The 13,876-nt window shown below is 52.0% G+C and overlaps 1 protein-coding gene across 1 annotated transcript in view; it reads right to left on the reverse strand.

Moving 5' to 3' along the window:
* Window positions 1-13,876, reverse strand: part of ABCC6 (ATP binding cassette subfamily C member 6) — a 64,554-nt gene that overhangs the window by 24,525 nt on the left and 26,153 nt on the right. Inside the window, exons 11-19 of the mRNA XM_043456430.1 lie at window positions 11,626-11,718; window positions 11,243-11,446; window positions 10,548-10,694; window positions 9,818-9,905; window positions 7,688-7,763; window positions 5,259-5,385; window positions 4,912-5,088; window positions 2,984-3,151; window positions 2,363-2,537 (exon numbers count right to left, since the gene is read on the reverse strand). Coding sequence (XP_043312365.1) covers window positions 2,363-2,537; window positions 2,984-3,151; window positions 4,912-5,088; window positions 5,259-5,385; window positions 7,688-7,763; window positions 9,818-9,905; window positions 10,548-10,694; window positions 11,243-11,446; window positions 11,626-11,718 — 1,255 coding nt within the window. The remainder of the gene's footprint in view (window positions 1-2,362; window positions 2,538-2,983; window positions 3,152-4,911; window positions 5,089-5,258; window positions 5,386-7,687; window positions 7,764-9,817; window positions 9,906-10,547; window positions 10,695-11,242; window positions 11,447-11,625; window positions 11,719-13,876) is intronic.

Raw genomic sequence — 13,876 nt, forward strand, 5'->3', positions numbered from 1 at the left:
AAAGGAGATCAGTCCTGGGTGTTCACTGGAAGGACTGATGCTGAAGCTGAAACTCCAGTACTTTGGCCACCTCATGCGAAGAGCTGACTCATTGGAAAAGACCCTGATGCTGGGAAGGATTGAGGGCGGGAGGAGAAGGGGACGACAGAGGATGAGATGGCTGGATGGCATCACCAACTCAATGGACATGGGTTTGGGTGGACTCCGGGAGTCGGTGATGGACAGGGAGGCCTGGCGTGCTGCGGTTCATGGGGTCGCAAAGAGTCGGACATGACTGAGTGACTGAACTGAACTGAAGTACAGTACTGAGCTCACAGGTGCTAGGTGGTTAATGAAAGTGACCCTGGCAGCTCTTTATCATCACTGTCGCTGAACGTGGATCGCTGACTTTCCTACCAGAACACTGTCAATTTTTCCAGTAAGGATTGTGTTCTCTGGGTAGGTAGAACCCCTAGCTGGCACGCCCGGGACCTCTGACCTCAAGGCACCAAGTGACCTCCTTGCTCGGTACCTGTAGCAGTTCCAACCACAGACTCAGGGGCCGAACACACCCAAGTTCTAATCTTGAGACCTCGGGCAAATTATTTAACTCTCTTTTGGCTGAGTTGCTCCTCTGAAAAGTGGTTGCGATAATTGCACAACGGGATGGACTCACAGAACACTCTCGTGAGCACGTTGTGGGCCCCTTCCTGCTCTGACCTGGACCCCACTGCCGAGCCCTGGCAGCCCCGTCCCCTTCCTCCTTGTCCACCATGAGGCCATGGGGGCGCTGGATGTGCTTGGGGCCTGGGGTGGTGGGTCCTGTCCAAGGGCAGGCAGCAGTGGGTGCCCAGAGTCTATGGTTGCACCCTAAATCTGCTGCCCCAGCACCCAATCCCGAGGAAGCTCTTGGCCAGGCCACACCATGCAGCATGGGGGATTGAACCCATGGCCCTGGCACCAGGAACCCAGAGTCTTAACCACTGAACTGCTGGGGAAGTCCCATCCAACAATGCTTCTGATAACGCTACATAACTCAGCAGGTTTAATCATGACATAAATAATAAACTCAGGATGAATCCCCTGTCCCAACACAAACGTCAAACTTTCAAACTGCCGGCAATTCAATGAAAAAGTGCACACTCCCCATCTAATAACAAAATCAAATGCTATCTCTGTGGTACCACATAGCACCCACAAAAAACACAAAGCTTTCTTGCATGGCTGTCTTGAAGATTTGTATGAATACCTACTTATCTATACTTGTTTTGATATAAAATGGTATAATTTACTTACCATTAAGTTACATTTACCAGTCAAGAGCTACATTCTTAAAGCCTTATTTGGTCTATCACAGTACATCTAGGTATACTAGTCTGTTTTCAGTCACTAAGTCATGTCCAACTCTTTGCATCCCGTGGACTGCAGCCCACCAGGCTCTTCTGTCCATGGAATTTTCCAGGCAAGAATACTGGAGTGGGTTGCCACTTCCTACTCTAGGGGATCTTCCTGATTCAGGGATCCCACCTGCATCTCCTCCGTCAGTAAGCAGATTCTTCACCACTGAGCCGCCAGGGAAGACTTCATACTATACTTGACCTTTCCTGATAGATCAGCAGGTAAAGGATCTGCCTACAATACCAGAGACACAGAGGACATGGGTTGGATCCCTGGGTCAGGAAGATCCCCTGGAGAAGGAAATGGCAACCCACTCCAGTAGTCTTGCCTGGAGAATCCCATGGACAGAAGAGGCTGGTGGGCTCCAGTCCAAAGGGTTGCAAAGAGTCAGGCATAACTGAGCAACTATGCACACATGCCCTTGACCTTAGCCAAAAGGCTGAGAAGCTAGTCTAGGTATATCATATTTCAGCCTTGTTACTCAAAGTGTGGTATATTGATCGCAATCATCAAAAGCCTTTGAATCCCAAAATCTTCACAGGGAGAGCTTGGAATGGCATTTTAAATGAGCATTTCAAGTAAATTTTTGCATCCAAAAGTCTGTGAACCACCACTGCAATGAAGAGATGTGAGCCTGGCTTATATAAAGACATATACACATGAAAGTTGGACTCATGCATTTGCATGAAAAAAATGAAAAATTAGGTGAAAAAAATAACTGTACAGTGCCTCATGGGGGGTTGTAAAGACCAAATAAGACAATGCATGTTTATAGAAGAACTTAGCACAGCCCCTGGCTCATAGAAAGTTCCACTGGCACCAACTGGGGGACGGGTGGCCGCATGGGAGGGCCATCTGCCTCTGGCCTGGGCCTTTAGGGAGGGTGTGGTCTGAAGGCTCCGCTCTGGCCAGTGGGAGCTGTGTAACCTCCTCTCCAAGGGTAGCAGAAGCCAGGCACAGAGAACCAGGAAAACCCAGCCGGTACCTCCTTCTCCTCCATCTCCTGGCTGTCTGGCTCCATCCAGAAGGCCCACCAGGGCCCCCTTCCTGTGTAGCAGCTCCTGGAAGGAACCCATCTCTGCAATGGCCCCATCTTCCAGTACCACGATCCAATCAGCCTGGGGCAGGACATGGAGTGCGTGGGTGACGAGAATCCGAGTCTGGCAGGAAGGGATGGAAGTTACACTCATGCACTTGACCACTGTTCCAGAACTGGGGGAGGGGGCTGGCAGTGTCCTGGGGGCTCAGAGTGGGGAGACCTTCCCTTCTTGTGCTCCTGCCCTGTTTCTTGAAAATGGCATGTTCCAACAGAGAAGTAAAGGAGCTCCTTCAACCTGTCTTGAAACCAGAAGACACAGTTCACCTGAACCTGGCCAGTGACCTGACGCGGAGCTGTGGTAGTTTAACCACAGACCCGTAGGCAAGACATGACTGAAGGTGGGAGCCACTGAGATTTGGGGGCTGTTTGTTATGCAGCGTGGTCACAGCAAAAGCTGACCATTACAAAGAGGAAAACTGAATTCCAGGAGGGTGGTGGTGAGCAGATGTAGGTTAGAACTTTCTCTACCTTTGCACTATGGCCTCTTAGACATTTTTCCAAACTTACCGTCCCCCGGAGCAGCCCATCAGGCCCAATGACCTGGTTGAAAACGTGCTGGCCAACACGGGCATCCAGGGCTGCCAAGGGGTCATCCAGCAGGTACACATCAGCCTTCCTGTAGACGGCCCGGGCCAGGCTCAGCCGCTGCTTCTGGCCCCCAGAGAGATTCATGCCCTGTGGTGACACGGGAGGGACAGGAACCTGGATGCCATCACACCTGCAATGCCAGTGTGATGGGGGACACGTCTGCTCACCAGAGTGAGCTATGGCTCACACTGCCTGTCCTCCATGGCCACCTCCAACTTGAAACACTCGCTCTTAAGACAACATCCCCCCAGCCTGCACCCTGCCTGGCTTCTCCCCTTTCCAGCCAAGCTTCCTGCATCTGCCTCTCCCTCCCCTCGAGTCCAGTTTCTATTCCCATTTCTTCACTGATACAGCCTTCCTCATGGACACTGGTCACTGCCCTCTTGCCTAATCCAGCAGGAACTTCTCAGTCCTTATTTTCATTCATTCATCATTCCACTCATATTTACTGCATGGCTATTGTGTGGGGAGAGCTGATGTTGGGGTAAGTGTGGAACATCCTAGGTCTACCTCAAAGGGGGATCCAGCAGGATTTGCTGAGGGATTAGACATGGGTGTAAGAAAAAGAGAGAATCAAGGAGGACACTGAGGTTTGGGCTCTGAGCTCTGCAAGGATGGAGCTTCCATTACCTAGGATGGGGTGGGTTTCAGGGGAGCAGGGAATGGGAAATCATGTTTGGTTTAGGATGTGACATAGGTGGACAGAGGTGGAAGGCAGCAGGCACCCCACTCCCTCCCCTTGGCTGCAGGACGCCTTGTCTTTCTCCCCAGATGTTCCCTCTCAGCTGCTCTTTCTGGCTCCTCCAGACCCTTTCCTGGAAACTCTCCTCTTCCTTCCAGGAAACCTTACCCATTTACTTAACTTTATCTCCCATTTTCCCACTCTCAATTCCTTAATCCAAGGGTCAGCAAATGTGTTCTATAAAGGGCCAGATAGTAACTCTTTAAAGGTTTGCAGGGACTTTCTTGGTGGTCCAGTGGTTAAGAAGCCATCTTGCAATGCAGGGGGATACTGGTTTGATCCCTGGTCTGGGAAGATCCCATATGCTGTGGAGCAACTAAGCCTGTGTCCCACAACTACTGAACTCACATGTTGCAACTGCCGAAGCCCCGTGTACCACAGAGCTCATGCTCTGCAACAAAGAGAAGCCACTGCAGTGAGAAGCCTGTGCACCGCCACTAGAGCAGGCCCCGCTCTCCGCAACTACAGAAAGCCCATGTGCAGCAACGCAGATCCAGTGCAGCCAAAAATAAATAAATAAAGCTTTGCTGCCCCATCCCCACCCTAGTCTCTGTTACAGCTGCTCATCTCTGCCCTGATCGTGCAAGTGCAGCCATGGACTACAGGTAAATCAATGTGCGTGGCTGGGTTCCAATAAAACTTTATTTACAAACCCAGCTGGTGGGCCGGATTTGACCTGTGGGTCATAGTTTGTCAATCCTGGCCCAACCCATAGCTCTGGATGCACACATCCCATTTATCAGACATCTCAACCCAGATCTTTTGGTGAGGTCCTGAGAGAGGAAGCAATCTGACCATTGTCATGCAGACAGGCAGGGCAGGAGCCTGGGTCACCTCATTCCCAGTTGTTCGAGAGCCCCCACCCCCCACCCCACCAACCCCTGCCATGTCTCCCGGCCTCTCTTCAGTCTCCATTTCCAACCATTCTCATTAAAGACTATTTATTGAGCACTTGCTATGTGCCTGGCCCTGAGCTGGGCCCCTTTCCTCCCCTACTTTCTTGCCCACTCTGTCTCCCCTGTGTCCTTCCCTCACAGGTCAGGGCAGCCAATGGCCCCCAGCCGCCCCGCCTCCCTGGCCCATGAAGGCCCCCCAGGACCCTCACCTGCTCCCCGGTTCGGGTGTGGACCCCTGCAGGGAAGCCATCCACATCTGGCCACAGGGCACAGGCCTCCAGGACCGTCTCCAGCCACGGTGCATCCAGCTCCTGCCCGAAGCACACATTGTCCACCACAGACATGTTCTGGACCCAGGCCTCCTGGGGCACGTAAGCCACCAGACCCTAAAGACAAACAGACTGATGGGGACGGGGTTGGGAGCAGTTTTGGAGGAGCAGTGGGAGCCAGGCTCTTGGCAGTGGTGAAAGGCAGTGGGGAGCTTAGCTGTGAGATGGTGAACCGGGAGGAGCAGAGGCGGGGGACAGTCCAGTGAACGGCAGGGGCCCGGCCTCACCTTGATGCTCACGGACCCCTCCACCTTGGCCAGCTCCCCGAGGAGGGCAGACAGCAGGGAGGACTTTCCTGCCCCCACGGGACCAACGACAGCGAGCAGGCAGCCCTGGGGCACCGTGAGGTTGATCCTGGTGACACAGAAGGGGTGACGTGTCCCTGAGTAGGACTCAGCCTGAGTCCGGGCAGAGCTGGTGAACCCCAGACAACCGGCCTTGGCTGCTGGTGACTCACCCAGGATGGGGGGCTGCTAAGAGGATGTCTGGGGCCCTCCTTCCTCTCCCAACCCCTGTATGGCTATGCGAGCTGTACACGTGCCCACGCATGCATGCACATGTGTACACAGATGCACATATGCACGCACACAGGTCTGTGCACACTCCCTATACCACACACACATGCACATGTGTACACACATGGGTCTGGGCACACTACACCACACACACATGCACACATGTACACAAATACACACATGTACACATGGGTCTGTGCACACTCACTATACCACACACACATGCACATGTGTACACAGATACACACATGCACACACACAGGTCTGTGCACATTCCCTATACCACACCCCATACACGTGTACGCACATGGGTCTGGGCACACTACACCACACACACATGCACACGTGTACACAGATACACACATGTACACTTAGGTTGGTGCACACTCACATCACACATGCATGCACATGTGTAGACAGATGCACACACACACAGTCTGTGCACACTCACTATATCACACACCATGCACACGTGTACACACATGGGTCTGGGCAAACTACACCACACACATGCACATGTGTACACAGGTATACACATGCATACATGGGTCTGTGCACACTCACATTACACATGCATGCACATGTGTACACAGATGCACACACACAGGTCTGTGCACACTCACTATACCACACACACATGTACATGTGTACATAGATGCACACATGAGTCTGTGCACACTCACTACACCATACCCCATGCACACCTGTACACAGATACACACATGCCAGCATACACAAGGGCACATGTAACTGTGCCCACATGCACTACACACACAGACTGCACACAGATGCACATGCTCACACAAGTACACATACACATGCACACCACACATGTGCACAGAGACATGCACATGACACGCACAATCTGTGCACACACATGTGCATACACAAATGCTCTCTCACACACACCTGTGTGCACACACACATGTACACCCATACGTACACATGTACTCATGCACAGAGTTTACTGGTTGGGAGGATTTAACTAGCATCTCCTGTTGCCCAGGTCACAGCCACAGGCTCCTCACCACTGTCACTACTGAAGCCCTTGCCCCCCACCCTGTCCATGCCCTGCAGTCCATCCCCCATAGGGCCCGAGGGACCTGTTCAAACCCAACTCCCCCATGGGTGCCCCAAAAGTTCCCGCTTCACTTGGGGTAAAAGGTGAGGTTCTGACAATCATGAAGGACGCCCAGCATCCCATCACTGCAGCCATTCTGATATCCTGTTTCTCAAACACACCTGGGGGATCGTGCCCCACAAGTGTCAAGTGGCAAAGTCTGGAGGTACTTTCGGCTGTCACACCTGGTGGGGCTGCTCTCGAATCTAGTAGGTTGATACTGGGAGTTCCGCTAATCCTGCGGCCGGGCACAGGACAGCCCCCACCACACAGAACTCTCAGCCCCAAATGTCAGTGGTGCGGAGGTGGAGATCCTGGGTCCAGGCACACACCTGCCTCAGCACCTTGGCACTTGCTCCTCCCACTGCCTAGAAAGCTCCTCTCCCAAACATGTGCAAGGCTCATTCCTTCCCGTTATCTGACCTCTGTTCAAATGCCAGGCCTTCCCTCACTGCACATACCCCTCCCTTGACATCACTCTGCCCCCTCACCCTGATTTCTCACTTGTGCCCCCTGCCCCACCCCCACCCCACCCCCTACCATCAGAATGTCAGCCCCAAGAGCACAGGGTCCTTGTCTGTTTTCTTCACTCTATTCCCAGTTCCTAGAACAGAGTCTGGCACATAGCAAGTGCTCAATAAACACTATGAAATGAGTGGATGACAAGCAACACAGATACAGTCCAGGGTGTTTCCTCTCCCTTCACAGGGAGCTTTGGGGTTGGCTGGGGTTTTCTACCACAGAGACCCAGCCAAAGAGCTGGGGGCTGGAGGTGACAATGGCCAGTCTGACATGGCAGGGACAGACGAGGCCATGGATGACTGGACCCTGGGGCTCCTCTTGGCCAGGCCTACCCTCAACAGCAACATGACCAGCCTGGGGACCAGAGGGGCATCTCCTCCCTGATAGGCAAGGCTCAGAAACCCTGTTCCCCATCTGTCTGTGGGAACTCTCACTTTCCCGTCGTCCCCCACCTCATCAACATCGAAGGGAAGGCTGTTACCAGGGAAACCACCTGTACCTGTGCAGGCAGGGAGCGCTCTCCTGGGACCAGGCGAAGGTACCTTCCTGTATCCGGATGCAGTCCTCCCCAGCAGCTACAAGGCATACAAGGCCAGTTACACGAGGTGCTCCCGGCTCGCCCCTCCTCCAGGACACCCACGGGCAGCAGGAAATCTCCCCCACTAAACAGACTGCCCCTCTACGCACCGGCTTGTGTGACCCTGCGGTGGTCACACTCCCTCCCTGTAGGATGGTTACATAACTCAGTGGTTGGCAAACCACAGCCTAGGGGCCAGATCCTGTCTGCTGCCTATTTCTATAAGGTTTTATTGGAACACAGCCACGCCCATTCATTTATGTATTCCTTGGGTTGCTTTCACACTAGAAAAGCAGAGGTGAGCAGTTATAACAGAGAAAAAAGGACTTGGAAAGCTTAAAATAAGTACAATTGGGTCCTTCACAGAAAAGGTTAGAGGGTAGCTGATACAATTTATCACCTGATCCAAGACTCTGGAGATGGAGTGTTATTAATTTCACTGGGACCATTGACGTAACCAGGGACATATAGTCTCCCCATGTCTCTGGGTCTCAGATATTTTATCCATGTAACAAGGGAGGCACCAGATTAGTGGTTTCGGACCCTGAATACACATTTAGAATCACCTGGAAAGATTTTTTTTTTTAAAAAAACACAAAGCTCTCCATGGTTCAGCTCAAACCAATAAAGGAGACTCTCCTTGAGGGTGAGGCCTGAGAATACTACGTTTAATAAGTAGTCAACACCCACTGGACTGGATGGTCTCTAGGGGAGGGTTTCAGACACACTGCAGGATGCCCAGTTATATCTGAATTTCAGATAAACCATGAGCACTTTTCCAGGATAATTTTGCCCCACCTGTTGCATGGGAGATATGCTAAAAATTCCAAATTTCTTAATACGTGAAATTCAGATTTAACTGGGAGTCCTGGGTTTTTCTTTGTGAGTTTGGCTACCCTGCTCTGGGTGCTTGTCCATTCTTAACAGTCTGGGGTGTGGGGGTATGTCTGCATTTCTGTCTGTAAAGTGGGTGGGTCATGGGAGCACCTACCCTGTGGTGAGGTTCGAGGGGGTCATTGCTAAGTAAAGCACTTCCAAAGTGCTGGCTCATGGTAAATGCTCGGTCACTGTCAGCTGTAGGTGTTTGTGTTAACCTCACTGTCACACACCTTCACGGGAAGAGCAAGGACTGGGGTGGGGGCGTGGGGGCGTGGTGAGGCTCTGGTCGCAGGCAGGTGACCAAGTGTGTCAGAGTCATTACTTAAATACACTCAGGGGTTTCTGGTCCAGGGTCTACGGGGCCTCCTGCCAGGATTCAGGCATGACATCTAAGACCCTAAGCTAGTTATCGGGCAGCTCCTGAGAGTCGGGGGCCTGCTCTCTCTTGGTGGCCCTCAGGACAGTCCTGGTGGAGGTGGGTTGCCACAGTGGGGAGCAGAGGCCAGGAGTGGGGCTGTTACTGCCTGGACCCCACAGCTGGCAAGGCAATCCTGGGATTCCAAGCCAGCATCCACCTCCAAACACCCGAATCACACCAATTCGGCTAAACAGGGCTGTGCCCACCTGAAAACGTGCCAGAGCCATGAGGAACCTCAGAAACACCAATTTGGGGTTATTTAGAGGTCTCTTTGCTGACTTCTTTCAGCAAAGAGGATTTTTACCAATAATAATTCTAATAATAACTAAAATGCTTTGGATGCTGACTTGGTGCAGGGCCCTGCTCTAACTGCAAGGCTTCAGAGGACCCATTCAACCCTCACAACAGTCCTGTGCAGAGGTGTTATGATGATCACCATGTCCATTTGGCAGATGGGAACACTGAGGCTCAGGCGGATTAATAACTGGTCAAGGTCACCCATCCTGGGGTCCATGCTGGAACCAGAATTTGGATTCGGACGACTTGTAGGTAAGCAGCTTGATGCTTCCTTAGTCACAAGGGGAGGATTCATACACAGTACCTGTTTCCAAGTAACACAGCCTACGGCATGGTCTGCACATGCAGTCCCATCGCTGGTAGCCCCCAGCTGGGGTCCTGGCATTCCACCAGTGGGAAGGGGGGCCCTGCTGGGTCTCTTGTCTCTCCCACCCCCTCTTGCTAAACTCAGATCTCACCGCATCTGGAGGGACTCGAGTCCACAGCCCCAGGGTCAGTTTCTTCCAGGGAGAGGAACGCAGCCAGGCGGTCAAAGGACACCCGGGCCTGGAGAAACCAAAGCCTTAGGTCAGCTGTACCCTAAGGGCCACAAAGGAACTCAGACTTTGGGTGTCGGGTGCCTCAGGATAGGGGGAAAGCTTCCTGCCTACCAAGCCCTACGCATGTACAAGGCAACAGCACAAAGCTTTCCAGGTCGCGGACAATGAAGCGCATGAGGTTGGCGCAATGCTGGTGGTGACCTCCCACCTCCTTGCTTCCATTCTGCAGACCAGACCAGGGAGGAGGATGGTGGCTTTTTTGATTGCCTGTCATCAGGAACGATTACAAACTCTGTCCACCTGGGGGTGTCTCCGCTCCCAGCCCCAAACCCATCTTCCGGGATGTAAGAATAAATAGGAATGTCTCAGCTGGAGCAGTTTTCTCATTTTCATTAACCCAAGGAGGCACAGTGTGAGTAGAGACAGTAAAGGAAGAGAAATGAAATGAAATCCCTTTGTATTAATGGAAAAAAGGGACCAGAATGAATCCTCGCAGATGGATTTGCTAGAAAGGTGATGCTGCCTATTTTGAGGATGTTTGCCGGCTTCTTCCCACTGTGACCGCCCGTCTCTTTCCCTGTCTTGTTTCATGGTTTCAGCACAGTCTGCAAGGCTCCTCCCAGACAGCCTCCCCTCCCCGCGGCCTCACCTGGACGACGGAGTGGATGGAGAAGGGCAGGAAAGCCTGGGCCTTGTTGAGGATGTTGAGAACCGTGAGGGTCACGAAGGCTTTCTCGGCGTCCATGGCGTTCTCCTCGGCCACCAGAGTATGGACAGCAAATACAACCAGTGCCACCTGGGTGAGACACAGGCGGTGACAATCAGCGGCTAAACGCGGCCTGGGAAGGCGGCCAGCTGCAGGTCTCCAGGGGCCACGTGGCCACACCTGCCATGTTGGAATGGGTTCTCTTCCACCCAGATCGTCCCCCAAATTCTGCTAGTGATGGAGGGAGTTGTGTGTATGTGGCCCCCACTCTTAGTATCAGAAATTCTTAGTTCCAGGCATTGAACAATGATGCATTTTTCCATCTTGTTAGCATTTTCATGGTTCTAGACATGGTGGGATTTATGACTCTAGACTCTGGGAAGATGACTCAAGCTGCAGGTAGCAGCCACCACGGAGCGCTCTAGGTCCTGGGGGCACGTGTGGTTCTAAATGTCACTGGGTGGGGGCTTCCTTTCCAGGGGTTGGTGATAACGAGGGTCATGCTAGGTGATGGTCAGTCTGTGACGGTCACTCTGTGTGATGGTGACCCCATGACCCTATATGGGGAGCCCTCATCCCACACCCCCAGCACTCCCTCCCCCAGTCCTTGCTCTGCAGAGGGACCAGAGTGACATCACCAGAAACGTGGACACTTGGAAGGACACCAGAGACACGGAGAAGAGGAGGCTGGAGGTCTTCAAGGCGCCCAGCTCCTGGGCCCGGATGTGCAGGACTCTGTCCAGAAAGGCTCCCTCCCAGCCGTGGTACTTGACCGTCCTCACGTTCCTGAGGATGCAGCTGGTGAGCCGCGCCCGACAGTCCTTCTGCCTCATTTGCTCTTCCTGGGACCAGAGGGAAGAAGAGAGGAGAGGATAGGAAGTCTGGAATATTCCCTCTCTGCAACCACCACAAGCTCCCACCCCTACCCTGCACCTCCCTCCTCCCCCCTGCCCTGCACCAGCGCGGGTCCTGAGACCTGCAGGCTTGCCACCCACTTCCGGCCTTCTTCCAAATGCCAAACCTGATGGTGGTTCCTCTTTTTGGTGATGAAGAAATTCAGAGGGAGGAGGCTCACAAAGACAGCGATGGCGGTGAGGGCAGACGGTCCTAGAAGCTGGATAAAGAGGGGGCTGGATGTCATGAGATGCCTCCAGGAGCCCAGCTGTCATGTGGGGCTGGGGGAATGGTTGTGATGCTCAGACTTCGGTCCTAAGGCAGTGAGGTGTCAGAGTCCAATGAGAGCAGCCACCAGGTCATAGAGACCGGGACCCCTGGGCTCCTGAGAAGGGAACACCTGTGGAAGATGGAGTCCACCTGTGTTTGGTGGGGGAGGGGGAAAATGATGAACCTCATATAATGGAGTGGGGGGGTCATAGTCATGACAGGACATGCATCCAGATGGGCAGGGCTGTGCCTGGCTACAATGGTGAAAATGGACTCTGGATGGGGATCTGGGTTCCAATCCTGAATTTACACCACACTTTGGTGTGGCCCTAGGCAAGTGAGAGGTGGACCCATAAAGAAGGCTGAGTGCCAAAGAACTGATGCTTTTGAACTGTGGTGCTGAAGAAGACTCTTAAGAGTCCATTGGACAGCAAGGAGATCAATCCAGTCAATCCTAAAGGAAATCAGTCCTGAATATTCATTGGAAGGACCGTTGCTGAAGCTGAAGCTCCACTATTTTGGCCACCTGATGCAAAGAGTCGACTCATTAGAAAAAGCCCTGATTCTGGGAAAGATTGAAGGCAGGAGGAGGAGGGGACAACAGAGGATGAGATGGTTGGATGGCATCACCGACTTGATGGACATAGTTTGAGCAAGCTTTGGGAGTTGGTGATGGACAGGGAAGCCTGGCGTGCAGCAGTCCATAGGGTTGCAAAGGGTCAGACATGAGTGAGCAACCGAACAACAACACCTGGGCAAGATACTAACCCTCCCTAAGCTTCAGTTTCCTCATATTAGAGGGGAATGGAGCTGTTTCCACCACCTGTAGCAAGTGTGGCTGTTGTATAATCATTAGCTGAATCTTTAATTCACCCTCCCAAGGGTTGCCAGACTTACAAATTAATATATTTAACTGCAAGCCCAGTTAAATCTGAATTTCAGAAAAACAGCAAATAAGTTTTTAGTGTAAATATATCCCATGTCATGTAAGGGATAGACATAATAAGAAATATTTCTGTTGATCTGAAATTCACCTTTAATTGGACGTCCTGTATTTTCTCTGGCAGCCCTGCCCCCACCAGCTTTGTGACTGGGGACAGGACTCTTCACTCACTCTTTGGTTTCTCTCTCTGGAAAATGTGAAAGTGGCCAAGAGGATAAAGGATTTTTATGTGGCTCAAACAGTAAAATGAAACAGCTAGCCAGTCTGTTTCATTTATGCAGCAATATCGCCACCCAGGGGTCACACAGAGAAGCTCCCAGAAGGCAAACACCTGCCAGAGCTGGGAGAATACTCAAAGGACTGCGAACAGAAGGTTAAATGAACTCTGGCAAAAATGCTATAAATGCTAACCCCAATGCCCACCCCTCCCCCTTTACCAGGGTCTCCTGGTGACTTTCTGATGTTAGGGACCGTCTGCCAAGAGGCAGACAAAAGTGATGGGTGGTATCATCTGCAGATTCACTGGGGTCATTGGTCAGCCTGCTTCACTGCCCTGCATTTTCCCCCGTGTCTTTCTTCCTTTTCTCTCCAATAATAACAGCTAACATCCATTTACTTGCTGAGCACCCACTGTATGTGCTAGGTCCTAGACTGCAAGGTGGCAAGTCAAAAAGCATCCAGGCTCCAAGCCATTATGGGGGCGGGGGGTGGGGGTGGAAGCAGGAGCAGCGGCACAATAATGATGATAACACACAACTGGTATTCTGGAACATTCCGCACTCACCCACAGTCAATAAACCATTGATACACCCACCCAGGGGCCCGTGAAACCCAGCATGCAGGCCAGATTCCTCCGCCCGTTTACATGCAGACTTCAAGCTGTACAAAATAATCAATAGCTTTTCCACTAGCAAATGATTGATAATGAAGATCAAATGAAGATTCTACAACATGTGGAAATTATGTGAAATTCAAACTTGTGTCCATAAGTGATTTTATTGGAACCCCACCAGGCCTGTTTGATTAGTATGGTCTGTAGCTACTTGTGCACTAGAAGGGCACAAGCGTTGAATAGTTTTAAGAGTTTTAGTAGTTTAAGAGTTTTAAGAAGTTTAAGTTAAGTAGTTAACTTAGTTAAGTAGTTTAAGAGTTTTAATAGTTTAAG

This window comes from Cervus canadensis, chromosome 32 (assembly GCF_019320065.1).
Source record: "Cervus canadensis isolate Bull #8, Minnesota chromosome 32, ASM1932006v1, whole genome shotgun sequence".
NCBI classification, from domain to species: domain Eukaryota; kingdom Metazoa; phylum Chordata; class Mammalia; order Artiodactyla; family Cervidae; genus Cervus; species Cervus canadensis.